The sequence below is a fragment of the Denticeps clupeoides genome, chromosome 10, assembly GCF_900700375.1.
Source record: "Denticeps clupeoides chromosome 10, fDenClu1.1, whole genome shotgun sequence".
In the NCBI taxonomy this organism is placed as follows: domain Eukaryota; kingdom Metazoa; phylum Chordata; class Actinopteri; order Clupeiformes; family Denticipitidae; genus Denticeps; species Denticeps clupeoides.
The window spans coordinates 6,905,533-6,931,439 of record NC_041716.1 but is presented as its reverse complement, the minus strand read 5'-3'; the positions used below and the strand labels follow the sequence as shown (position 1 = coordinate 6,931,439).

Genomic DNA, 25,907 nt, shown 5'->3' with positions numbered 1-25,907 from the left:
GCTGATTTAAACAGGAAATATTTTTTTCTAGCCTCAACTTCCTACGTATCTCAGATCGCATGGGGACCTTGTCAAATGCTGCAAGCAAGAGAACAACCTCCCACCTCCCCACAGCACAGCTTCAGGGCTTCAGGACACAGAGATGTCCTCACAGCAGCCTTTTTGAAAATATTTTAACGCAGCGGGCACAGTTTCGCTAACTATTATCTCGGAGACGAGCAGATCAGAGCAACACAACAAAGAACTGTGGAGCCTGCAAGCCTGGATTGACCGTAATGATTCTTTTCCTGATTTTGGATGACGTATGTTAAAAAAAAATGTTTATTATTTGAAGATTGAAAAAATAAATGTACTCAAAACTGGAATTACAAGAATCCAGCTCGGCTATGCCAGTCTTGTCATGTTGTGAATATCAGACCACTCATTCCTTAAAAGTTCCAACTTTACAGCATAGCAGACAAGACCCTAAAATAAATAAATAAATACATAAAGAAATAAACACGTAATATTCAAGCCACAATCTTGCTATAGAAACCTAACATTGTAAAACTGCTCCTGCATTATGTTCTGTAAAACTACTCTTACATTTGCTTAAATTTGTAAGACTCCAATCAACTTTTTTTGCTGTGATATGGATGAATAATGCATTACTCATTTTAAATGAATGCATTAAATAGTAAAAAATTCATCTGTGTAGCCACAGCAAGATGCTGAACGAGCCTGTGTTTGAACTGTGCAATTTAATTATTTAATGAGAAAGGATAATCTTTGTGCAGATTTTTTAATGCATTTTTTTAATGCAATCTCTAAAGACCACCCCACACAGGGTCTGTTTTTGGTCTTCAATAAATTCTGTGTGCCGCACTACAGTCTCTGTCCCCGATCAGCTAAGATGAAGAAGCGACAGCTCTAAAAATAAAACAAATTCCTACAACATGTTCAGCACAGATGCCTTAATCGCAGCATCTCCCAAGAGTTTTAATTAAGAGCTTCAGAACGTTGCCTGATTCAGACATGTTAACGCACACGTCTGCTTTGTCCTTGAGTTTTATCTTCCCTCCAGTCTGGGTAGATGCATAAGTCCTCATGAGTTGTAGGGAAAGGAAGCGGATGACGAGAAAGATCATGAGCGGAGCAGCAGCTGTAATGCCGCCATATTTATGGCTCCCCTGTCGAGCATTTGGGACAGGAGGACACGCACCAGGGGCAGTGGTGGCCTAGCGGTTAAGGAAGCGGCCCCGTAATCAGAAGGATGCTGGTTCGAATGCCTATCCACCAAGGTGCCACTGAGGTGCCACTGAGCAAAGCACCGTCCCCACACACTGCTCCCCGGGCGCCTGTCATGGCTGCCCACTGCTCACTAAGGGTCATGGGTTAAATGCAGAGGACAAATTTCACTGTGTGGCCCGTGTGCTGTGCTGCTGTGTATCACATGTGACAATCACTTCACTTCTCTTCTCAGGAGGAATTGTAAGGCGATATATTACGCTCTGTTGTGTTCACATTATCTGTGGGACTTTTTCGGGCATGTTGCTGTCTGTCTTGTTGTTGTTTTGTGGGGTTTTTTTGTGGTTACGGTACAATGTTGAGTTGTGCTCAGTGTCTGTGTGATGTACGACACACCCTGAGCTGTCAGGAGGGCTCTGAGATAAGACCTCACAGCAGAAAACACTCATTAAAACGTCCATGGGGATAGCAGATGTTTGTCTGACCTCTGCTTATTTTCAATGGCGACAGTGAGATGTCGGGTTGTGGAGCGAGATGGAATGTTGCACGGCTCTGCTCTCAACTCAGACAGCGATGTTCATAGATAAAGGGCCATCAAACGTCCACCCGGAAAGTAGCCTTTCAGTTAAAGTCGACACACCTGATCCCCATCCCTAATCCTCTCAGCCTGCAGCCAGCTCTTACTGGTCCCTGGGAATAGCAGAGGACCTATGATTGAGGGTGGGATGTAATTACTGTCAGCCATGATTACGGTCCACTCATTGCTTAGTCGTGGGCTCAGAGGATCCGCGAGCGCAGCCGCCTCCGCCTCCGCCTCAGGATCTCGAAGCTCAGAGACGAAGCGGTGCCCCGTAAGCTCTTCATAAATGTCACATTAACGCGCCACGGCTCTCTACACTAGAAGGAAGAATCGTTCATGCACTTATCATCATGGCAACATCTTTTCCACAGATGCCTAAAGTGCCATATCAAAAGAAGTGAAACTTAAAGCATGTGCATTTTCATTCCGTCGTAATTCCGGCAATTGCAACTGACCCTTCAGACTAATCAATACTCTGATTCATTGATGGTAACATGGAAGCACGTTGTAAGTCGCTCTGGATAAGGGGGTCTGCCAAATGCCTTAAATGTAAATGTAAATGCATTTTGGGTTCACCCGCATTTAACACACATAATTCAATCCATCTCACCCACTTAAAATAACTGAGCAGTGCAAGGCTGGTGCCCTCCAGGACCAGGATTGGGAACAAGTGTGAACAAGGTTTCATGAGAAGGTTCAGACATATGTAATCTGTGTACAAGGCCTGATTTCTACCCAGCAATCTTAGCTGAAAGGTCTACAGCATTTTAGAACCCATTTTCATTCAACAAAATATCTGGACACCTTCCCAGACATGGATAAAGAAGCATTTTCATTCTGAAGGCAATTTGGCCCATGGTTCGGAAAAATCCTTGTCAAACAAATCCAGACCTTGCAGTTAGCTTTATAGCTCACATGGACATCTGTTTGATTTGAAGTTCACAGTGAGCAGTTCTGGGCAGATTTACGGCTTTGAGTCGAGGTACTGTGTTCAATTTTGAATGAAAAAAGGACAAGAGAAAATGAGGAACACCCTGATGTCAATAAATATACCGTGGCTAATTAATATATAATAATTAGACTTTGAAACACCAGTTGAATAGAATTGTGAAGACCACATCTCTAGACCTTGTGTCTAAAATAATGTCACAGTGCTGTGAACATGTATAAAAACGGAATCAGAATCCAACGGCGAAGAAGAGTGAACATCTGACTTCTCTGATGTTACTTGGACATGGCAAAATAGAAATTACAAGAATTAACAGTTTCTAATATATTAATACAGGTAGATTTACTGTTGTAGGTACAGAAAAATATTGCATGTAAAATGGTATCAATGTTACAGAAAAAAGAAAGGAAAGGAAACAGATATAGAGGAAAAGAGACAAAAAGCCGGAGAGGCAGCCTGGACCTTAGAGAAGCAGAGAGGAAAAAGGAGCAGATCCCAGAAGCTGGGGAAGAAGAAGCAAAGGAGGAAAGAGCCCCAATGGAGGGGAAAAAGAGAGAGAGTAGTCATGAAACTGGGCATTCGACTCCCAAAAAGGTTGCCACCTACCAATCAGAATGTACTTTGATGTTTCTGCCTTGTCCAAGCAGAAGTTCTGATATAGGAACACGGAGTTCCTATATCAGAGTTGCATAAGAGTTGCATAAATTTGGCTTCCTCTAATTTATAAAATAAATGTAGCATCTAGTAGACATATGGACCAAAACCATTGTCACCAAAGGAAGAATATTTTAATTATTAGATACATTTACCTGAAGAAGTGATGGGATTGTCATTGTGAAACACAGCACAGCACAACAAAATGTGTCCTCTGCTTTTAACCATCACCTTTGGTGAGCTGTGTGTGGGGACGGTGCTTTGCTCAATGGCACCTCAGTGACAACCATCTGATTATGGTTCTGTTTCCTTAAACACTAGGTCACCACTGCCCCATAATTTCTTGTTTAAATTAATTTATTTAATTTTAAACCTCAATTAAATTAATTTAAGTAATTTACAATAAAAGTTCCAATACAATATATGTCTACCCATCTCCAGGCTGACTCAAACTAATTAAGGCCGGTCTACCAGTAATATCGTGATCATTCCCTTCACACAGCCCCATTGCGCACTGGAGTCGTCGGCTCTCATAAGCTGCAAACCTCGTAAGCCAACTAAAGAACTCCTAATTCAGTGCTGTTATTACCACCTAGGGCCAGGGGCTCCTGAGTGTACTGCAAACTCTGGAAAATACAGCGAATTCTGACAGACCGGCAGTGGCGGACGGATGTATTGGGAGAAGCAGTGAGGGAAGAGAGCAGTCGTTTTGCTGAGCATGTCATCCTGCGAGATCCTGCGAGTGAACACCGAAATGTCAAAGAGTCCCTGGACGGCCGGCTCAGGGCTCATCTGCGGGACAAACACTGCACAGCGCATTCTGATTTATTACCTCAGAGTCGGCGAGGGCTCCCCATGGCGACAGGCATTACAAAAATCGTATTCCCCGGCGAGGCGCCGCACGTTTCTAATGAAATGTGACCGAGTGACACATTAGCTTCCAGCAGACCTTGCCTGCCAAAGTAATTTGGAGTGCTGGCACTCAGAGCTGGTAACCGACAGAATGGCAGCGCTCGGGACAGCTGAGGATTCATTTCAGCAAGATGCAACCCCAGATCTCAATGATCCCAGACCATTTTTAAACAGGAAGCCGGGGTCAACAACATTAGGAAAAGTTTTAGCCTCAAGTGTTCGCAAACCTAGAGCTAAAAAAATCCAGTTCACTGAGTGGAAGTGCAATTATCTATGAAATTTAACACTAATCTGTGTTTCTCAGCTATGATTTTTCAAAATGCCAGCTTTTGTAAAGAACAAATTAATGTTGAGTAAAAACTGTTAAAATACAACATGACTTTGTGAAGAATTTCATCTTTTATCTGTCATTTATTTACCTACCATTGAGATATGTTTTATTTTGGAATGTGTAATGTCATATTAAGTAAATCTTCCCAATTTCTACAAAGGGTAAAAGAAAAGGCTTCTGGCTGGTTTGGCAGTAGGAAAAAGTTACAACCACGCCACAAGCTGCACTTTCTTTCCAAAATGTCCAAAAAGACAGACAGGGTTGTATTACAGAGGTGATATATAAATTGTGACATGCTGAATAGTACAACTATGAATGTGGCGTATTGATAGAAGTGGATTTAGATGTTCCAGAATTAGGGTCAATAATCCCAAAAATCGGAGATTTTAATATGACTACCAGGGCATTCCTACGTTTCCTTTTCCTAAGGGGAAACATGAATGGAGATGAACTCACCTTGTAAGGCCTCCTTGGCTCTGTCCAGCTCCTGCTCCTTGTGGGCGAGCTGAACCTTGAGCTCGGTGGCTGACAGGAGCTCTGCAGAACTCCCCCCCTGGGTCTCCTCCAGGTCCTTACTCAACATTTCCTTCATCTGCTTCAACAGGTGCACCTCCTCCTGGAGTTGGGCCACCTCCTCCCTCAACAGCACTGCAGAGAGAGAGGAAGGATGAAAGGCAGTGATGCAGGAACTGAGATTTTGGTGTCTGTGCAGCCCAGTTTTCCCAAAAAGCCTTGGATAAACCCAGCATTATTTGGACACTCTCTGCTGATGCTGGTTGCTAAGACTCGGTCAACATAATTAGAGGAGGAGTGAAATTACGGTGTGGTCTATTTCATTACGAGCAGATGCAATTAAGAAAAGGCCTTTTTTTTTGTTGATTGCTTATCTTGTTATGATGAAGCTGCAGTTTTTGGATGAATGTCTAAATGTAGAACAAATATTAACATTCCTGTTCAATTTATTATCTACTGTAATTGGGGTAAGTTTCTTAGTAGTTTGAGTTTCTAATTATTGTCATGAGGTCGCAGCTATATGTCTTTGATTTAAAAAAAAAAAAGATCAAAAACAGTGTAACAGGGCTAATCTTGTTATCAGTCATGATGAGGTTAGCTACTTCTTCAAATTTTTCAAAGTGGTCATGAGCATGTGTAAGACTGTCATTTTCTTTCAAGTGACTTCTTATACTTAAATATACTTAAAAGTTGGAACACTCTGTTAGCTGATCATAGATAAGTTAAGTACTTAAAGCAATGTTTACCCTTCAGCCTGGTCATTTGCTCCCATAACTGGTCAATAATCTAAAAAAAAAAAAAGGTTTACCACTGCTGAGAACTGGAAAAAACTGCGAGACAAGAAGAATCAAAGTGGAAAAACCTGATCCTGACTCAGACTCCAGTTGGGTCTCTGTCTGTATACAGAACCATGGTGAAATTGAAGAGATAATCATTGTGCAACACTGCAGCACAGCACACAACAAAACGTGTCCTCTGCTTTTAACCAATCACCCTTGATCAGCAGTGAGCAGCCATGACAGACATCCGGGGAGCAGTGTGTGGGGATGGTGATCTGCTCAGTGGCACCTCGGTGGAACCTTGTCAGCTCGGGATTCGAACGGGCCGCTTCCTTAACTACTACTGATCAACACCTTATGCCACGAAAATGAGGTACACTTGAAGGGCAGTTCTGAATCTTATGTATGTAGAAAAGAGAAGAGTTGAGGTTAGAGTGTATAATGGAAGTTCACGGTACTTGATTTAGTTTTAAAGCATGTTACATTGTACTTAACATTACAAGGGTGCTACAACATTGAGTGTAGCCAAATATTGCTTTGACTAGATAAATATTTAAGATTCTGTTCAATGAACTGCAGTGTTTTAGAAAGTTTCCACATCTCAACAGTTAACCTTCACTGTCACTTACATGTGGTGTAAATTGGCATTGGCCAGTAGACTGAATCTCCATTCATTGTCATTATCTGATATGATTTAAAAATGACTTTACTAAATTGTCACACCACAATAATGAAAATAGGATTGAAGGAGAGGGAGATAAACAGAGCAAATGTCTAAAGTGAAGACCTCGTGGTGACATTGCCAATGGAAAAAAAAAATTCAGAAAAAAGAGAGAAATAAATGTGAGGGGGAGGAAGAGATGGGGTGTGAAGTCAGAAAAAATGAGAAAACTGCAATTTGTCATTGTCTGTTTTTACTCTCTACAGCCATGATCATGGCAGAATTACAAATCATGCCCTGGTCTGGTTGATAAGAGCCATCGCTCATCTGCTTCACTCTTCAGGGTCTTCCTCCATCTTCTATTTAAACCACACCCCAATAAAAAGAAATCAAACTGACCTTGCAAACCTTTTTCAAACCAAAGAAGAATGGAAAAATTAAGATAATGCTTATTAATATATGAATTTCTATGGGTACAATTTTCAAAATGGTGCAAAACACAGTGCTGCAAACTAAATGTGGGGCTTTGCCCTTACACTAGCAAACAATCTCCAGACTTGGCGCAAAAGTACTTGTCTAAAATAGATTTGAGTGAATATTACTAGGCCTTCCTGGATGCAGTATGATTTCCTATATGGCATGAATTACCCAACATACACCAACATCTGTAACATAGTATATTGTGAATCTCTGGAAGTCCAGTTATGACAGTTAACTAGTGACTGAACCAACCCACTGAGCTACAAGCAAGAACGGGAATCGACAGAAACATGTATCTGAGTGGTAGGACCCTTTTGGGTAACACACTTGCCTATGAACCAGAAGACACAGGTTCAAATCCCACTTACTACCATTGTGTCCCTGAGCAAGACACTTAACCCTAAGTTGCTCCATGAGGACTGTCCCTGTAACTACTGATTGTAAGTCGCTCTGGATAAGGGTGTCTGGTAAAAGCTGTAAATGTGTTGAGAAGTCGTTTGGGTGTTCAATACACTGCTCGAGTCATGAGTTTTCGGGTCCAATTGTGGACTGTGTTTGGAGTAAAACATTGAAATTGCCCCCATTATAATATTTGATCACATCTGAACCAGTGGGGGAAAAAGTTGAATTGCTCTCATTTCCATTTGACTGCAATAAAGGTACTGATTTTCACAGCCAACACTGGCCAGAAGAACTGTATTTTCCTGTATTTCTGCTTGATCGCAATTAGGCACGGAGCCTCTTCAAAAGAAGAGATTCCCATCAATTCTCTGCCTCATTAGCATATTTCAAATGGACTCTCGTGTTCAGAGAGTAACCCTCCTCTTTGCCACCTGTTCCCCACTGTAAACGAGCATAAATAAGGACCGGAACAATGGTTGCATAGCGCCGTATGAGACGAGGATGCCAGGCATCGATAGCGGATTACGTCCACGGCTGATGGAGGGGCAGCTCTGCTCGGTGCTGTTAGCAGGTGATAGTGATGGCGCTGTAGAAGCTTATGGGGGGAAGATATATGGAGGTAGGGCTGGAGTGAAGACTCTTTGGCAGACGTTCCTCCGGGACCAGGGTTGGGAAACGCTGCACTAGGCTACTACCACTACAAGTAACAGGATACAAATGCAAATTACAAAACTATTCTTTTTAAGAATATTCTTTTAAAGCTTTTCTGTAAGGCCTGTTCTTGGCTGCCTGGACAGTCCAGTCCAGTTGATCTGTTAGGATGTTTTAAAATGAATGACATGTTGAGCAGCATCACAATTCTGCTAAAAAAGATGAACATGTGGCTGAATGAATATTTATAGCTAATTAACACAGGTTCAAACACCACTTACTACCACTGTGTCCCTGAGGAAGACACTTAACCCTCCAGTTGCTCCAAGGGGACTGTCTCTGTAATTAGTTTCAATTTTAATGAAAACATTACTAGTATTTTACTAATAACTGAAATCTAAAAATTTTTAAAAACTGACGCAAGACCAGTTTTGACCAAGAAAGTGAAATGTAGTCTAGAGGTTTGAGGCTAGTCCACCAACCAGCAAGGAGAAAATAATGCTGTCAAACTGTTCCACCTGAAATCCACATGACTGGCAGCAGCTCAGACTAATTTGTAAACTGCAGAAATGTGGCCAGATTGTGAAAATCCTTCACGGTGAAACGCAGGGGTTAAATCAGGGTGCACCACGTCTGCTGTCGCAGAATGAGTGATAAACGAAATCAGCACAAACAGAAATGTCTGCCTGACATTTCGGTGCCTTTCTGTATCTCTCCAAAACTAACTGCACCTGCAACCCAATACACAGATGGTGCACAGCCATTGAGGTTCACAGACACACACACACACACACTCCGCAATGTGCACATTCTCCATTAAACATGTGTTAGTATACAGATGCCTTGCATATTTGCACATGACCTTGCATTCAGGTTCACAGCATTCCCAATCAGAACTCTCTCAGCTGGTAACCAAAACCTTTCCCAGGCGGGGCCTGTAATCATTTAGCTAAAAGACCCTGAGTATTATTTACCAAAGTCTATTCTCCAGATGTAGTGCCATGCTGAGCAGCAGTATGGATGCTGGCATCGCTCTTTGCTCTCTGGCGTAGAAAACAACAAAACCTTTCTGATGTCGGAAGCTAAAGGATTCCTGTGAACAACCTCAATTAACCCGCTGCTAAAAATGTTGTATCCGAGAGTGAGTGTTGAAGGCTCACAATTTAGCCTTAGGCCATGAACCAGGGCATTTTTTTCTGTCCGTCTTTGGATACATTACAGATGCATGTGTGAAAACGGTGTGTCTTTTTTCACTTTGTCATATGTGGCAAGGGCACCTAAATATATACAGGGAACATTACAACAACGTTCCCTGCACTCCTGTTAACTGGATGAAGGGTAAATTTGTGATCCGTTACCAAATTGCACCGCCCACGGTGGCAGGAAGAGCAATGAGGGGGATCTTACTCAGGAGGAATGACAGGAACGTGCTCCCACGTAACACAGAGCATACACTGTTACCACGGTTACAATGGAATGTTTGTGGGGCAGAGCTACTAGTGAACCTCTGAAGCATGGGAACCAGTGTGTCGGCACATACACACACACAGTTATGTTCATAGTCTACACATTTTTGGTAGTTGAGCTGGTAGTGGTAGTTGAGCTGGTAGAGCTTGGTAGTTGATATCAGAAACCCTAATACATTCAACCCTGAATACAAAGGTGCACAACTGAAATGGTGACAAGTTGGCCCGAAGATGGCTGTTAGCGTGATTAGTAAGTGAAAGAGTGGTTGTGCTTTTTACGCAGAATAACAGCAAAATATTTCCTGGAAAGACATGCGTGCTAGGTGTCTTTAAGAGACACTCATGCTATCTGGAAAGCAGGTGTGAGCCCACAAGTAAGATTTCATTTGCTACCTCCTCACCTGCCCCCAGAGTGCCTTGCGCCCGTTTGTCTCCCATGAAAGCTTTACTCGGTCACATCTGACACCTCAGGTTGGGCACCTGGTCGTATTTACAGAAGAAGGATGCAGATGGACAGGCTCTGGACAGGCATAAATGTGTATTTCTATGCCGTTCTGAAGATGCGCTGACAGCACCTTTTAAATAGTAGGACTTGCAGTGGCTGAGCAGTGGTGATTTTTCAAGAGCTTTATCTGATTAAAGCCTACTGTGCTTCTGAAGTTGAGCAGCAGAGATTTGGATGGAGCAGATGCAGAGATTGGATCTAATGGCCAGTTTAATTTGGCAGTTCACAAATTGGCTAAAATGTGATGAATTGGTGAGTGTGCAACTAAATTTGAAGCTTGCTCATTCTAATCGCAATCAGAATTAACATACTTTCATTAGGACTCTGTGAAGTGGGACAGTACCAAATGTCCCCCTGCATGTGTAAATTCTCTTGCCTGAACAGGGAATGCCACATTGTTTTTAAATGATAATTCAACTGGAGATGCTGACAGGCCCTGTAAAGACTCTTGAATGGCTGAGGGTCCTGTCATTCCTGACAGTAATCACCCTAATTAGTTAAAGGTCTAACGAAAATACTATATTAAACATGCATACCCTTTAGGAATATCATATGTATATGTAGAGGAAAGTGGTATGCATTTAAAACAAAAAACATCAGCTGCTTTGTATATGGGTGCTTCACTTTAATATAAACGGGTGAATATAAAAAGTTGACAACAGAGGATTGATCCCTTATGCCTAGATAATTTTTTTACATTTTGGCATTTATCAGACACCGTATTTGAACCCGTGTCTTCTTGTTCAGAGGCAAAGGTACCCACTAGGCCCGTGTTTCGAAACTCCGGTCCTGGAAGAACATCTGCCAGGACGTTTTTGTTCCAAACCCACATATCTTCACAGTCTGCTCCACTCATTATTAGACGATTAAGTAGCACCTGAGGGCTGGAGTGAAGACGTTCCTCCAGGAACAGGGGTGGTAAACGCTGCACTAGGCCACTACCACCACAAGTAACACATACAAATGCAAGTTGCAAATAACTTAGGAGCCATATTTAAGGGCATATAGTTAATGTCATATTCACATATTGTAATGCTTGTAATTTAAGTGTCAATCATCTGCATGTTTGATATGGTACCAGATATCACACTTGTGAAATCCGCTGACAGCAAGTTAGGGGGGTGGAAGAACAGAGGCAAACAGAGGTAACATGCAGCACTACACCTGGACATGTAGATCTAGAGGTAAGGAGCAGTGACGGGGGCAATAGTGGCCTAGCGGGTAAGGAAGTGGAGCCGTAATTGGAAGGTTGGGGCTTGGAATCCCATGGTGCCAGTGTTCTCACACGCTGCTCCCCGGGTGCCTTTCGTGGCAGCCCACTGCTCACTAAGGGTGATGGTTAAATGTAAAGGACACATTTCGTTGTGTCACCGTGTGCTGTGCTGCAGTGTTTCACAATGACAATAACTTCACTTTCACCTGGGACGTGTCAACAGGAATAGGTTCAAGAAATTGGAAGTGAGCCATCTGAGCCATAAGTCATGCCTACTGGCTCCTAACTATTTACTAACAACTAACTAGGAAATACACCCCATGTACCATGTCTTAAAGTACTATTAGATTTTCATGACCACCGCCCTCATATCCATAGGAAATATTTAACATTTAGCTAATGCAGGATTTGTCATACGACAGTACTGTGACCCGATTAAGTCACTTTATATTTATGCAAATGTGCTTTTTTGGGGGCGTGCATACTTATGCTCTGTCAGAGGAACGTCACTGGGCTTGAGGAGAGGCTTGTAAAAGCCTCTTTCTTCATATCAACCCCTGTCAAGTTTCATCACCTCAGTGAGGACAGTGACCTTTCCCAGGCCATTTCAGTTAATCATCACTGCCTTGTTTGGTCACGTTCTTCAGTTGCACCCTGCTTTCCCACGTGTGGGTCGAATGCCTCTTTAATCCTCTTGTTTAGTTCAGGTGACACTGGGTAGTTCATGTGGGTACAGTTCTAAGGTTATGCTTTCCACACAAAGGCCTCTTTTTTCAAACTTCAGATGTTTACAGGCATGTCAACCAACAAAGTGAGCTGCTTTGAATCCAACTGTTTTCCAGTGGTTCCAAAAGCCCTTATTCTACTAAACTATGTGTTTCACACACCAATTGAAACCAATCACTTTGTGAGCAGCCAAAGGATTCTCCAGCTTGATTTGTCATTTCATTTAGACCCTCAAAATCACTGACAAGTTCGGTTCTTCCTCCAAAAGGCTGTCACTGGCCAACCAAATGAACAATGATAACTGTCTTGTAATTAGTTTGTGCTACATCACTGGTTCTGCATGGTACAGTGGTTCTAGTACAACAAAGAATTATTGGGTATTGTAAACCTGCAGGATAATCTCATGGGTTTACATTGTCCACAAAATTTTAGGAAAGAAATTAGGATTATGTTAGGATATGAATCCAGAATTCAAATCAGGCCTTCCAATTAATATATCAATTTATCTAATGAGAAGATAAGACACTCCTGACACTGGAAGATAGGTGGCAGTGTTGGGTTTTCTTCAGCTTGCTGGAAACAGAAGGGCAGGTGGTCTGCTAACAGGTGGAACGGGTCCACAGAGAACCCTACAGATGGGTCTAGACACTGCTTCCTAAAACTTGTCTCTCGTTATTACCACACGAGTCATGTTCAGACACTCGCTCTGTGATTCATTACTTGTGACATTCCATGAATGCGCTTGTTAAACTGTGGTAGCGTGTGGATGATCCCTCTGTCTTTATTTAGCCAAGAGAGGTTTGAGAGAAACGAGGTAGAATGAGGAGGAATATTAAGGGAGTTCAGTATTGTCTGACGTGCTCCTGATTGCCCTGATCATTTTAAAATGTGAAATGTTCTAAATGAATGCCCATTGTATCATGTCCTCGTTGGGTCCTTGACTGTCCATCTTGAATTGCTGCATGTCCTTGTTTCATGTATTAAACCGCCGTTTGTCATATGAATTTGTCAATCACCCTGCCGCCATGAAAACAATGACTTGGCAAATGAAATGCTTATTTCCTTAATTTCCTTCCTTGTTGGAATCCTTTTGGATTGCGAGACACAATAAAATTTAAGCAGATAAAAAATGCCTATTATTAAAACACGCCTATGACAAAAACAATATGTAAAATATAAACAGGAATGACATGTAGCATGGAAAAGCAGTCAGTGACAGTGCCAGCCTTGGGCTGAAAAGCATCAGAAGTGAAATAATTTACTAGGACATCCTCAGCATCACATCGACGAGCTTCAGTAACGTATATCAACGCGCTTAGTGTGGCTGAAATAGTGTTTCTGTTGATGTACAACATGTTTCAGACTGTTTTCTAACACTGAGGTCCCAGCAACTTCCTTCTGTCATTGGTCACTATGATTACAACTGTGACATCTGAGGACATTGGAGCAATTCAGCTAAAGAACAGAGTGCCTGATAATGTCCTAAATAAAAGGTCTGGAATGGCAGACGTTTCTGAAACGTAATTATCGCTGTAGAGCAGAGTTCGAAGAGCAGACAAAATGCCAAAACAACACAAACAGAAGCTGTCTAATGCCTCGACTGGGAATAAAGACAGAAAAAGACCTCTCTAAAAACCCTCACAGAACAGCCATGAAAAACACTGAGCACTTTTATTTATTTATACAAGGTCATCTGACATGATTACCAACCACGGGAAACCAACAGAGTCTGTTTATTGGTCAGATTTTTCTGATGGTGTCCTTGAAAACATTTTCAACACTGCGTTTGATGGATATTTTCTCAGTGGTTCTTTCTGAGTTAGTTGAATGAACCATGTCTACAAATGAACAACCCCCACACTGCACCCCACCATAACCACACCCTTAATGCTAAATGTTTAAAAGGTGGAGGTTTGTCAGACTCAGTCATCCATTGACATTTTTAGATTAGAGGATGATAACATTTCAATAATTACTAATAAAAATTTCATTTCATTATGTAGAGATACAGACAGTGATGTAAACACCATCTTAATATATTATTAATCCAAAAGTTTGGATTTTTAAAAATATGGTACTTTGGTCAATATCAGCACCAGCACTGATGTTGTATCATTTAATGTAAAAAAAAAACACATGTAGTGCACAGTCTTGTATTATGAATTTTGGTTCAGCACCATAATACACAGGCAAGGATAGGGTTAGGGTGCTAAAGAAATTTAAAACCTGAGCAGCGCGCACACACACCCACACACACACAAACACGCACACACTCTCCTGGACTTCTTTGTCAGGAAGGTAATGACAGAGGCCATAGCAGACAGGCTGATAATTACACTGCAGAGGTCCAGCCTTGATCCTACTGCCTCCCCCACACACACCAGCCAGCCAGCGGGTGAGGTCTGAGACACTAATGAAACCAAACGCTGGAGCCCACTGCCTGCCTAACATCCTCTGAGGTCGAAGGTCAGGAGTCAGAGAACCCTTGAACAGACACAAGCCAGTACTGAATCTCATTCCTTATTATCCCATTTACTAGGGAACAGAGGGCGTGGGAATTAAAGATTAAGAATTACTGATTACTTTTAAAAAGCACAAGTACTTAAATGCATCATGGGCAGTGTTGAACAGAGCATGGCAATTGGGTGCTGACTGCAATGCTAAGCATCTGAGATCATATTTTTGGTTTCCTTATATGATTCAGTGAAACCAGTGGTCATTTCATAAAACAGCATATTATCCATATACCAACCCAGCCTCTGTATCAGTGAGGTAAAGCTGGATGAACCAGCATATTGTGCCAAGTGCTCCATTCCCAGAGTGACAGTTTAGACTATAGGAGACCTAACTGCACATGATGGGGGCGTTCAGTAAGAACAAGTACAGCATGATGTCCATATCAGCTCTGGAGCAGTTACATCATTCAGCCAGCACTTAATGTCATATCTCTCTCACACGTGCAAATTTGAAATTCATAAACTCAGGATGACGACTGGATTTATGATTGGCACACCTTTCTGAGCTTGAGTTTCTAATTGAAAGTGAAAGTGAAGTGACTGTCATTGTGAGACACTGCAGCACAGTACACGGTGACACAACAAAATGTGTCCTCTGCTTTTAACCATCACCCTTGGTGAGCAGTGGGCAGCCATGACAGGTGCAGTGTGTGGGGATTGTGTGTGGGCACCTCAGTGGCACTCAGTGGATTCGATCCGGCAACCTTCTGATTACGGGGCCGCTTCCTTAACCACTTGGCCACCACTGCCTCTAATTGTAATGCCTTTTAATTGTAATGCCTTTTATGTGCACAAAATGTGAATGTGTTTCCAATAAAAAATAAGTAAATAAATAATCTTCACACTTCCTGCTTCAGTTTACAGGTGAGCACAACTTTCCCCGTCCTTAAAAGAGGTCTGTTGTTTGCTCCAACTTTGACAGCACTGTGAATAGTTACATTTTTAATTATCTTTCATTGTAGCTCGCTGCAACCAGAATTAATTGTAAGTGCTCCAGCCTTAATGACTTCCCAAATGAAAACGAATGGAAAACTTTTCAGCCAGGACCAAACACTGCAAGAGGGAAAAACAGGCTACTTGGCTCAGGTTCAAATAAAGCTCTTCTTCAAGGAATGTATGCTGTGAATGAACTGGGGGGGATATTAATTGGTCATGATGAAAAAGAGGAATACGTTAGAGACATTGGTGCTGTGCCAGCTACATATCTGCTGTTAGGCCTGATAATTGGAAGGCTCCAGATAGACCTTTATGGTAATCACTGATACGCGCATCTCACAGAGCATCCGGGCCTCCGTCACCTGACACCGATGCTTGGTGTCTGGTTTCAGGTCACATTGTTCTTAAAAGAAGGGTGAGAAACTAAGCCTGAATAAATGAGTAGAGAAACTCGCGTTTACTGGCATGTTTTCAAGTTGTCTCATGTCCCAACTGGCGACGAAACTGTAGTTCTTCGTGGTGCTGTGTGAAAGGTTCAAAGATGGTCATTCTCACAGACTTGGGTCCAATTAAATATGACCATCTGCTACGGACTACACCAACATGAATGAATCAGGAAACCTTGCTTTTGTTCTTGTATAATAATTTATTGCATGGTATAGCCAGAACCCTCAGAATCATAATCAATCATTCAGGTGTACAGAGCTTTTCAGATTCAATGTTCACAGAATACTGAAGTTCCACTGAATGAAATGAAAATTGGTCAAATACTACTGATCGTAAGTTGCCCTGGATAGGGGCATTTGTTAAATGCTGTACATTTACATGTAAAGATTCAGCACATCACCTATTGGATGCCACCAGATAGTAACCCAATTTAACTCCTGGCTGAGATTTTGAAGTGATGCATAACATAAATCTCAGTCTTGAGCTCCCCTACAGTTGCATGCAGACCAAGGCAGAGTGCAGGACATGGGGTGGAAATGGGTGTGAACCTCCGACAACACAGCAGAAGTGACAATCCATACTGCACATGTCTTATTATCTTATTAATTATCTATGCTCTGTTAGCCAGGGTGGGGTTAAGGCAAGTTAGTAGTTTCCTCAAGTCTCAAGACTGTCCACACACATTATAGTCGCAAGTGTGTCTTCCTCTGTGCATACCACTTAACTGAGACACTCTGTGTCAGTGTTCTGAGAGGTTGGTGTAACCGTGTCTTCAGAGGTCAGAGATTGCACGGGTGACAGGCAAACAGTTCCCCTCAACCACGCTTTCACACAGACACACACCAACAGCGCAGAAAGAGCAGTGTGACCCCCTGGAGCAGTCATAGCATGTTGTCACCAGGAAACTGCGAAAACACACACACACACACACACACACACACACACACACACACACACACACACACACACACACACACACACACACACACAACTGAGCTCCACACAAGCAGACACCAAAACATGGCATGACTCAGTGTAGCTGTCTGACCAGACCAGGCTGAAAGTTGAAGGAAAAACAAAACCCCAAAGTAACAAGAAGCTCTCATTGCAGAGACAGGTGCCGTGTTTACGATAGAGGCAGGGAGGGTACATGCCTATAAGAGACAGGAAGATAATGCTCTCAGCGCCCCCAGCGCAACCTTCCATCCACCACTGAAAACGATGCTCTGTTTTTGCTTCCTTTGGGCATCTAGAGGAGACAGTTGGCAGAGACTTGAGAGCGATTTTAAGGATGGATCTCACACATCTCCTGCACTAAATGCAGCAACAATGACGAAACAGAACAGAAAAGGCACCACACAATTAAACTCGGACCAAGGTCTACAGGAGTCAAAAGAGAATGTTGCATTCAACCCATTATTAAGTGTCAAGAATCAAGGCTGACCTTGCTTCCTGAGTGAAAGTGTTTGTGAGAACCCCAAAAATTGTGCCCCATGTTAGAAATTACATTTATGGCATTTATGAGACGCCCTTATCCAGAGCGAATTACAATCAGTAGTTACATGGACAGTCTCCCTGTCCATGTAACAACTTAGGGTTAAGTGTCTTGCTCAGGGACACAATGGTAGTAAGTGGGATTTGAACCTGGGTCTTCTGGTTCATAGGCGAGTGTGTTACCCTCTAGGCTACTGCCAAATTACACGTAATCAGAAGGTTGCCGGTTCAAATCCTGAACCGCCAAGGTGCCACTGAGGTGCTACTGAGCAAAGCACCGTCCCCACACACTGCTCCCCGGGCGCTTTTCATGGCTGCCCACTGCTCTTCCTCAGGGCAAAGACTTTTGTAAGCCTAACTTCAATCTGAGGTAAAAATGGGAATAAAGTCCCTGACTGAACTGTTCAATTAATTTGACTAACTCATTAACAAAAGTCTCTCACATAAATATGAAACAATAATACCAGAATAAAAAATTCTGCAATCTGGTATATCTGAACATATTCATGTTCACACACACAAAATGGTAGGTTCTGATGAAGAATTATCCAGACTAACAAATTACAAAACTGCACACACCTCCAACTGCAAACAGTCCTTCCAGTTAATCACTTTTACCATTAGATCCTCACAATAAGTCCTCACTACCATCATTCCTGTTTAGGAGGGTGAAGATTGGCACATGCCAGGGTGGTAGTAGCCTAGCGGGTAACACACTCGCCTATGAACCAGAAGACCCAGGTTCAAATCCCACTTCAAGTCCCTGAGCAAGACACTTAACCCTAAGTTGCTCCAGGGGGGACTGTCCCTTTAACTACTGATTATAGGTCGCTCTGGATAAGGGCGTCTAATAAATACTGTAAATGTCTGAAAAAATGTCAAGTGGCCTGCAATTTTCACATTGACAATTTTACTTATCTCCTGACTCCCAATAGACACGTCCCTTTTTGAATACTTAGTCAATTATAGTTTTTATAGACACCCAGTCAAATGGCTTAAATATTACCCCAAACATACAAAAGCATAATACGATGGCACAAAACAGCAAAAGGTTCCCTCAAGGCTTCATTAAAAATTCCAGGTGCATGGCATAACAAAGTAATTAATGCTTAATTCATATATTTTGCGAGGAAGTTAAAGGTCTGTTAAAGGTCTATAATTTTACACAAGGCCAGCGGACAATGTAAATGTTCTGTTAATTCAATAGTTTTGATAAAAATATTGGTTATATTGTTATATAGTCATTGGTTTATTCCTTCATACAGAGTGAGAGGGAGATAAGATGACTTCCACAGTTCAAATGAAAAAAGCATAACGGATCATGGCTAAAGTTCCTTCCGTTACCGAGGAACAAATACACCTCCTTTTAAAATCTTGCACCTGAAGTGCTATGTTGAACACATACACCCACACACACACACACACAAACCTGTCTTTCAGGTTAGCAAACCCCTCTCTCATTTGACTTCAACCTTGCAAAATCTTGCAGACTTTGTAGTATACACACTTCAAGCATGGACACACACAACCAAACAGCTGGCTTTTCAGAGGAAAACACACACTTTAAAATGAATGAAGTGTGAACACACAAACACACTCACTGGGAATGCCTTCCTCCCGGTCTGACTTCATTTCCCGAAGGGCGGCAGGTTCCTGTGCCCGCTTCTGACAGCTCCAACTAAACTCTCCGTCAACGTCCAGAGTGATCCGTCCGGTCCCAACGCTTCCTCATCTGCCCCCCTCCCTTGTCCCCCCTGTCCTTCTTTTCACTGCCCTTATTTCTGTATTACCTGTTTGACTCAGGGCAACTCCCACCGGTTTACACCGAAGACTGCCCTGCTCACCTCCCCCACCTCTCCATGCTGGTCCAATGGGTGATGGGGGTGGGGCCAACTGCAGCAGACACAGTTCTCAGATAACATACAAGGCAGGAGAGGAGGAGTTAGGGTGCAAGGGGCACATTTTCAGGCAGGTGTGTGTGTGTGTGTGTTGGATAGGTGTGTGTAAATGCACATTTGGCTTTTACTCCACCTGCTGATGCCTACATGTGGGGAATTACCAGCTAAATTTAACTTTAACTAAAAGTGTTTCATTTCTGATTTAGGCAATTTAATTTTTTTCTTTCAAAATCAGACTTGTGTCACTATAATAAGACTATAATAAGACTAGGTTGATAATCTTTAAATTCAAAGTTTCTTCCACTTTTCTTTATTACTGTTCCATCAAACTCCTTAGAGAAATATTAAACCACAAAATCAAAAGCTGCTTTGTGTTTGTGACCACTGTAAAAAAAAAACGCTACCCGAATTAAACTGCTCATTTGATCTCGAGCCCCTGATACAACACAAGCCCTGCACTGATCTTTTACTGCTGCTACAGAAGAGCTGAAATAAACTGAGGTCAGGACCAAATAAAGAGGCTGTTTAGGAACAAACACTCATTGTTACTGGAGCAATAGTGCTGAATTTTTGCTAAAAACAATGTCATATTGCTGAAAGTGTTACATGAGTGCTTTTGTTCTAAACAAGCACGCTTCAGCCCTATCAGATACACTTGCAGTGGATTTTGCCCTGTCTATGGGGTCTCCAGGGCCGCCAATGGGGGGGTGTAGTGACAGTGCTGAGCTTCTGCGTTAGGATTCAAATGGACTTATGGATGCATTATTTCTGCATAAAATATCTTGAGGAGCAATAATATCTACTTAGTTGAGCACTAGCAGAGCAAAACATGATCATGTGCAACCAGCCTGTTTTCTTACTTTTACTTTATCTGTCCAGTCCAACATGATCAGCTAGTTGATCCCACCAATGAGCAACAATTGGATCCTATGATAACTTCTTCTCATCAGTAAGGGGGTGATTTGAAAAGGGGTAAGATTGGCTCAGCTAATCCCCAGGAGGTTTGTGTGTACTTGTGTGTGAGCTGTGGGGCAAGAATGCCAAGCATGGGCAGCATGTAAGACGGCAGCATAATGACATCTCTGCATGGTGTGGTATTTAAATGCCTGGAGCTAAAATGAAGGAAGCAGTGGTCATGAAACAACGAATGCTGAGAATGAAAAGCCCAGGAGCTGAACAGGGAAGCAGTGGACTGGTTTCTGCAGCTGCTTTGAAGTGGAATTGGAAAGGGATGGGCCTTTCCAAAAGAAGTGGGACTCACTTTTGTTGCCAGACATTAATGGCTGTGTGTTTAGTTATTCTGAGGAGACAGGAAATGCGCCTAGCGGGTAAGGAATCAGAAGGATGCTGGTCCAAATCCCAAACCATCAAGGTGCCACGAAGGTTATGTTTCACAATGACAATCACTTCACTTTTACTATCACTTTACAACGAATCAAAGAGTCATATATTTAGTGTTGTCCCAAGGAAAGATAAACTATTAGATAAGATATAGTAAAATATTTACAAAAATGTGACGGGTTTACTCACTTTTGTGACATACTGTATGAGCTGGAATGCTCCAGATAACATGCAATATAGTGTAAAATAAAACATGAGTTTTGTTGCATTGATAATGTAAAGAGAGCTGGCTGCAGCGGTTGCGTGTGTGGGGTATTGCCTTCTGAAACTCTGACACAAGCACATTGATATTTGACTCTCAGTTTCAGTATTGGTTCACGTATGGCTAAAAAGTCATCTTCATAAGATGTAGAAGATAAGAAACATGACAATGCCATAACTGCCGATGACATTCACAGTGTCTCCATATATTAACCAGGCATATAGGTTGAGTGTGTTGCCATATAAGTAGGCAATAGTATCACATCACAGGTATGGTTCTGGAGGTTGGAGAACACTGAGAGGTTCTCTCCAGAGCATATGGGACTGCTAGTAGTAATAATAACACAATATTGAGGGAGAAAAAAGAAAATGTGCATATCTTCACAGACAAATACATAACATACAAACACACGCAGCCGAGTCACATTCAGAAACCAGCTTACATGTTGAGAAACAGCGCAGGATTCTTACTGGTTGTATGTCTTTCTGTTATTATTGAAGTTGCACAGTGATCATAACAGGATCAGACAGGGTAGGAAACACAGAGAGATAAATCAGCGCAGCAGATACAGATCAATCTCTCAGGCAAGTGTTTACAGGAGAAACAGCATCCAGCGGCCACCAAGCCAAGAAGATGTCAGCTGGTTTCTGTGTGCCTGAAAACAGAGCCTGCCAACACACAGACACACACACACACACACACACACACACACACACACACACACACACACAAAGGCACGCCGTGTTTGCATTCCTGAAAGTCATCCTCTGAAATCTGTTTCATGTCACTCATCTACACCAGCACCATGTGTGTTTTAACACTTCGATGACAAACCAGAGTTCTTATTGACAAAATGATGACAAACAGCCAATGACAGTTTCTTCCTTAGTTGCACTGTCAGATGACACTTTTTTTTTCATAGAATAAAGTTAGCGATGACTAAAATAAAACAGTGAGAATTAAAACTATATTTTGCCGAGTCATGCTAGCCTGGTTATGTGTAAATTGCTGAAAGACAATAAAAAAAAAACAACAAAACAATGAACTAGCAGCAACCCAGCAGGTTCCCACGTATCCTGGGACGATGCTCCCAGACTGGTACCAGCGGGTCATTTTTCCTACCCTGACCAGGCCACTCACCAGGCTTCAGAGGAGTCAACTAGAGCACTTTATGACCAGCCCACTCATAGTAAATTCTAGCATATTAATTATCATTTTAAATTGTAGAGCTTTAACTACATCAGGGACGCAAGGCAAGGAAGCAGGGATGCAAACATGGGATTTAAAAACATAAACAGAGACCTTCACACAAATGACAGAACAAGGATGGGACACAGCAAGGATACATTTATACTAATGATAACATATGAAAACAAATCAAGACAATAAGGAAACACAAGGCAAGGCACAAATGTAATCCCGGCCTGAAGTACTGGGAAATGTCTGAATCTGTAGCATTTCAAACATATTCTTCAAGGAAAATAACAACAACAAAGTAAAGTGATTGTCACATGTGATACACAGCAGCACAGCACACGATGCACACAGTGAAATTTGCCCTCTGCATTTAACCCATCACCCTGAGTGAGCAGTGGGCAGCCATGACAGGCGCCCGGGGAGCAGTGTGTGGGAACGGTGCTTTGCTCAGTGGCATCTCAGTGGCACCTTTGGCGGATCGGGATTCGAACCGGCAACCTTCTGATTAAGGGGCCGCTTCCTTAAATGCTAGGCCACCACTGCACTACACTTTGGGGCCAAGTTTATTATGTGTGTTTTCTTTCAATGTACACTAGTGGCCAAATGTTTGGACACCCCTTCTCATTCAATGTGTTTTCCTTATTTTCATGACCATTTTCATTGGTAGATTCTCACTGAAGGCATCAAAAGTATGAATGAACACATGTGGAGTTCTGTACTTAACAAAAAGTGGAAAGCTGGCCTACACAGTCACCGGACCTGAACCCAGTCGAGATGGTTTGGGGTGAGCTGGACCACAGAGTGAAGGCAAAGGGGCCAACAAGTACTAAACACCTCTGGGAACTCCTTCAAAACTGTTGGAAAAGCATTTCAGGTGACGACATCTTGAAGCTCATCGAGAGAATGCCAAGAGTGTGCAAAGCAGTAATCAGAGCAAAGGGTGGATATTTTAAGAAACTAGAATATAAAACATTTTTCAGTTATTTAAACTTGATTTTGTTAATTACATAACTCCACATGTGTTCATTCATAGTTTTGATGCCTTCAGTGAGAATCTACGTACGTAAATGGTCATGAAAATAAAGAAAACACATTGAATGAGAAGGTGTGTCAAAAATGAAAAAAAAAATGTAATTTTGTTGTTATGACCATAATGTTCTCTCCTCTCAGTTTTTACTTGAGCAAAAACGGTGCATATCAATTGAATATCACAAAAGAGGATACGTTTTAACTTAATTTAAGAAAATGAACCCTCATATCTACATTTCTAACATGTAAAGTGAAATATTTTTTGTTCCATGTTGATGTTCATTTCCAGTATCATAGATTATTAGAACTATTATTTAATTTTTGTCTTTGTCTCACAGTTACAGTGTAACAATTGAGCTTTGAAGAGAGCAGAGTCTGTAGATGCGTATCTTAGGCAAGAATGGAGGACTGGACGCATGAAGAGCAATAAAGTTTTATTGATTTTGTACTAAATGTGTTAGGCTGTGCAGGATTAGGTGACAAGTTAACAGCAAATTAATCTGCTCCTGTCAAGTCACTTGAGATGCAGAGTTTTTTTTTCCTAAAGCACTCTTTATTACAGCTACAATAGCTTACAAATCCTGAAAGAACGAGAGAGGCAGCATGCTTTCCTAGAATAGGACCCTCCACAGAAACGTGTCACTCCTTCCCTCTCCTCGGGTCACCTCAATTCAACATCAGTCCATGGGCGGGGCCCGGTTCTGTCACTCACCCACCAGAGGACCCCGCCCTTGATCCCACAATCCACACCTATTGTGTCCATTGTTCTGCGTCTGCAGTGATACCAGGGAGGTACAAACGTGATCCTCGGAACCCGTTACAGTGATCCTTTAAGACAGGAAGTGATAAGTAAGCATTGTATGCACTGCAGCTGGCGGGGCTGCGGTAAGCACCCAACCAAATTGTGATTTATTTCCTCCCATCATCGTCCTCTGACCGCGAGGTGGGGGAAATACTGCAGAGTAAATAAAAGATGATGGTGGGAAAGACACACCTGAGAGACCCTAATGAGTCTGGCGTGTGTTCAAACCCCCACCCCACACTGAGAACAGCGCGCTCCAGCCGAACCAGGGCCAGAGTGCAGGACGTTTTCTGAAAAAACTCAGTGACCGCTTCGCTCCATTTTTCATCCTTTCACCCTCTTTTCTTCCAGTTTCAGGGCCTTGTGTTCCAATTTTCTCGCTAGTTCTCTGCCCATATTAACCAGCTAATGCTCCATTGCTCTCATCTGCACGCCTAGAACCACAAAAGTGGATCCAGGCACATGAGAGACGAGGGGAGATAAATCCAGTAGCAGCTGATATAGGCTGTCAGGTGTATATGAGATGAGGGATGAGGGATGAGTTTTAGAACTATACTCAGATTCATTCAACCTCCTGTGGATCATGTACCAGATCCAGCATGGTACTGTAAAGAACTTCCTGTAAAACGTTTCAGACGCGGCACTCCCCTCATTCCTGAATCTTGCTGAACCGCAGCTTCCTCGTACATCTTGACCTGAATAGGTGGGGATCTGGAGGTAATCCTCTCATGGGGGAGGAATGGGAAAGAAAATGCACAGCTCCGTTCCACAGAGCCAGTCGCTTGAGACCTCGAATGCTGTGCCTTGGTTACATGCGCTGAGTTATGGTCATGAGGGGTAGAAATGAGCATCTGTGTCACGGCGGGTCCCTTGGTGGCTTGGAGCGAACCAGCGAACGAGGACTGGGCTCTCTGAACCCACACACAGCCGAGAAGGAGAGTGCAGAATGTGTTGGGTCAGCATATCTTCTTAAGTGAGGAGATGCAGTGGACAGACAGGGCATGACACACACACACACACACACACACACACACACAGACTAAACAAAGCTTTTCAGATTAAATCACATCTCAGCAAAACACTGTTCCCCAGGCGCATTGTGTCTTGCTCGGTACAATGCAAAAATAGGCCTTTTAGCTTGTTCCGTTTCTGTTTTTGTGTTCTTTTTACGTCTGAGATGTTTCAGAAACGTCATCCTACCAAGAGGAACGGTGGAAAGCCCGGTACCCGCGGCCAGACACATCAGCTCTGCTGTACGTCTTCTGCATGACTCTACGATCACACACAGACAGTCCCATCCCTCCATTCTTCTCCCGCTCTTTATCCTTCTCTCCATCTCTGTCTGGCCGTTGTAATTTATGGCATGTACAATCACCCAGGGCCGCGCCAAAGAAACTGTACATGATGCATTGGGGCCTTGGACAAAAAATTTCCTTGAGCCAGCACATTTTAACCACACACTCAGTAGCTTGGTCACTACTGTAGGCACGCGGCATGAATTACAGCGTGAATGATGTGGAAGTTTGGGGTCAGCTGATGAATTGCACTATTCAGATTAGATTACAGAAATGGAATGAACAACTTTTCACACTGAGTGCAGAAGCCCTGCAAATGACATTATAATGTACTCTCTTGACAGGACATTGTGTGTAAGGTGTAATCTAGTGTGAGCTTCATACACTCATGCACCTCCCAGACCACAGAAAAAGCCCAGACACCTTCACACCTACACTTGGCTGATGGTGGCGCAGCGACAGTGCCTTACCTTTGTCGAGCGAGGCGTCAGGCAAGCTGAAGTCCATGAGGCTGCTGAGGTCTCCCTTATAGCACAGATCCGTCACCGTCTTCTGCCGCGAGTGTGGCACAGGGTCTGAGAGAGCTGGAGGGACAGAGGGAACAGACTCAGTCTAGAGAGAAAATAATTTAACACATGAAG

At 42.7% G+C, this 25,907-nt stretch overlaps 1 protein-coding gene across 2 annotated transcripts in view; it reads right to left on the bottom strand.

The window, feature by feature from the left end:
• LOC114798189 (kazrin-A-like) overlaps window positions 1-25,907 on the bottom strand; it is a 167,808-nt gene that overhangs the window by 14,253 nt on the left and 127,648 nt on the right. For both annotated transcript variants that reach the window (XM_028993671.1, XM_028993672.1), the window contains exons 4-5: window positions 25,737-25,850; window positions 5,110-5,301 (exon numbers count right to left, since the gene is read on the bottom strand). In XM_028993671.1, the coding sequence (XP_028849504.1) occupies window positions 5,110-5,301; window positions 25,737-25,850 (306 nt within the window). The remainder of the gene's footprint in view (window positions 1-5,109; window positions 5,302-25,736; window positions 25,851-25,907) is intronic.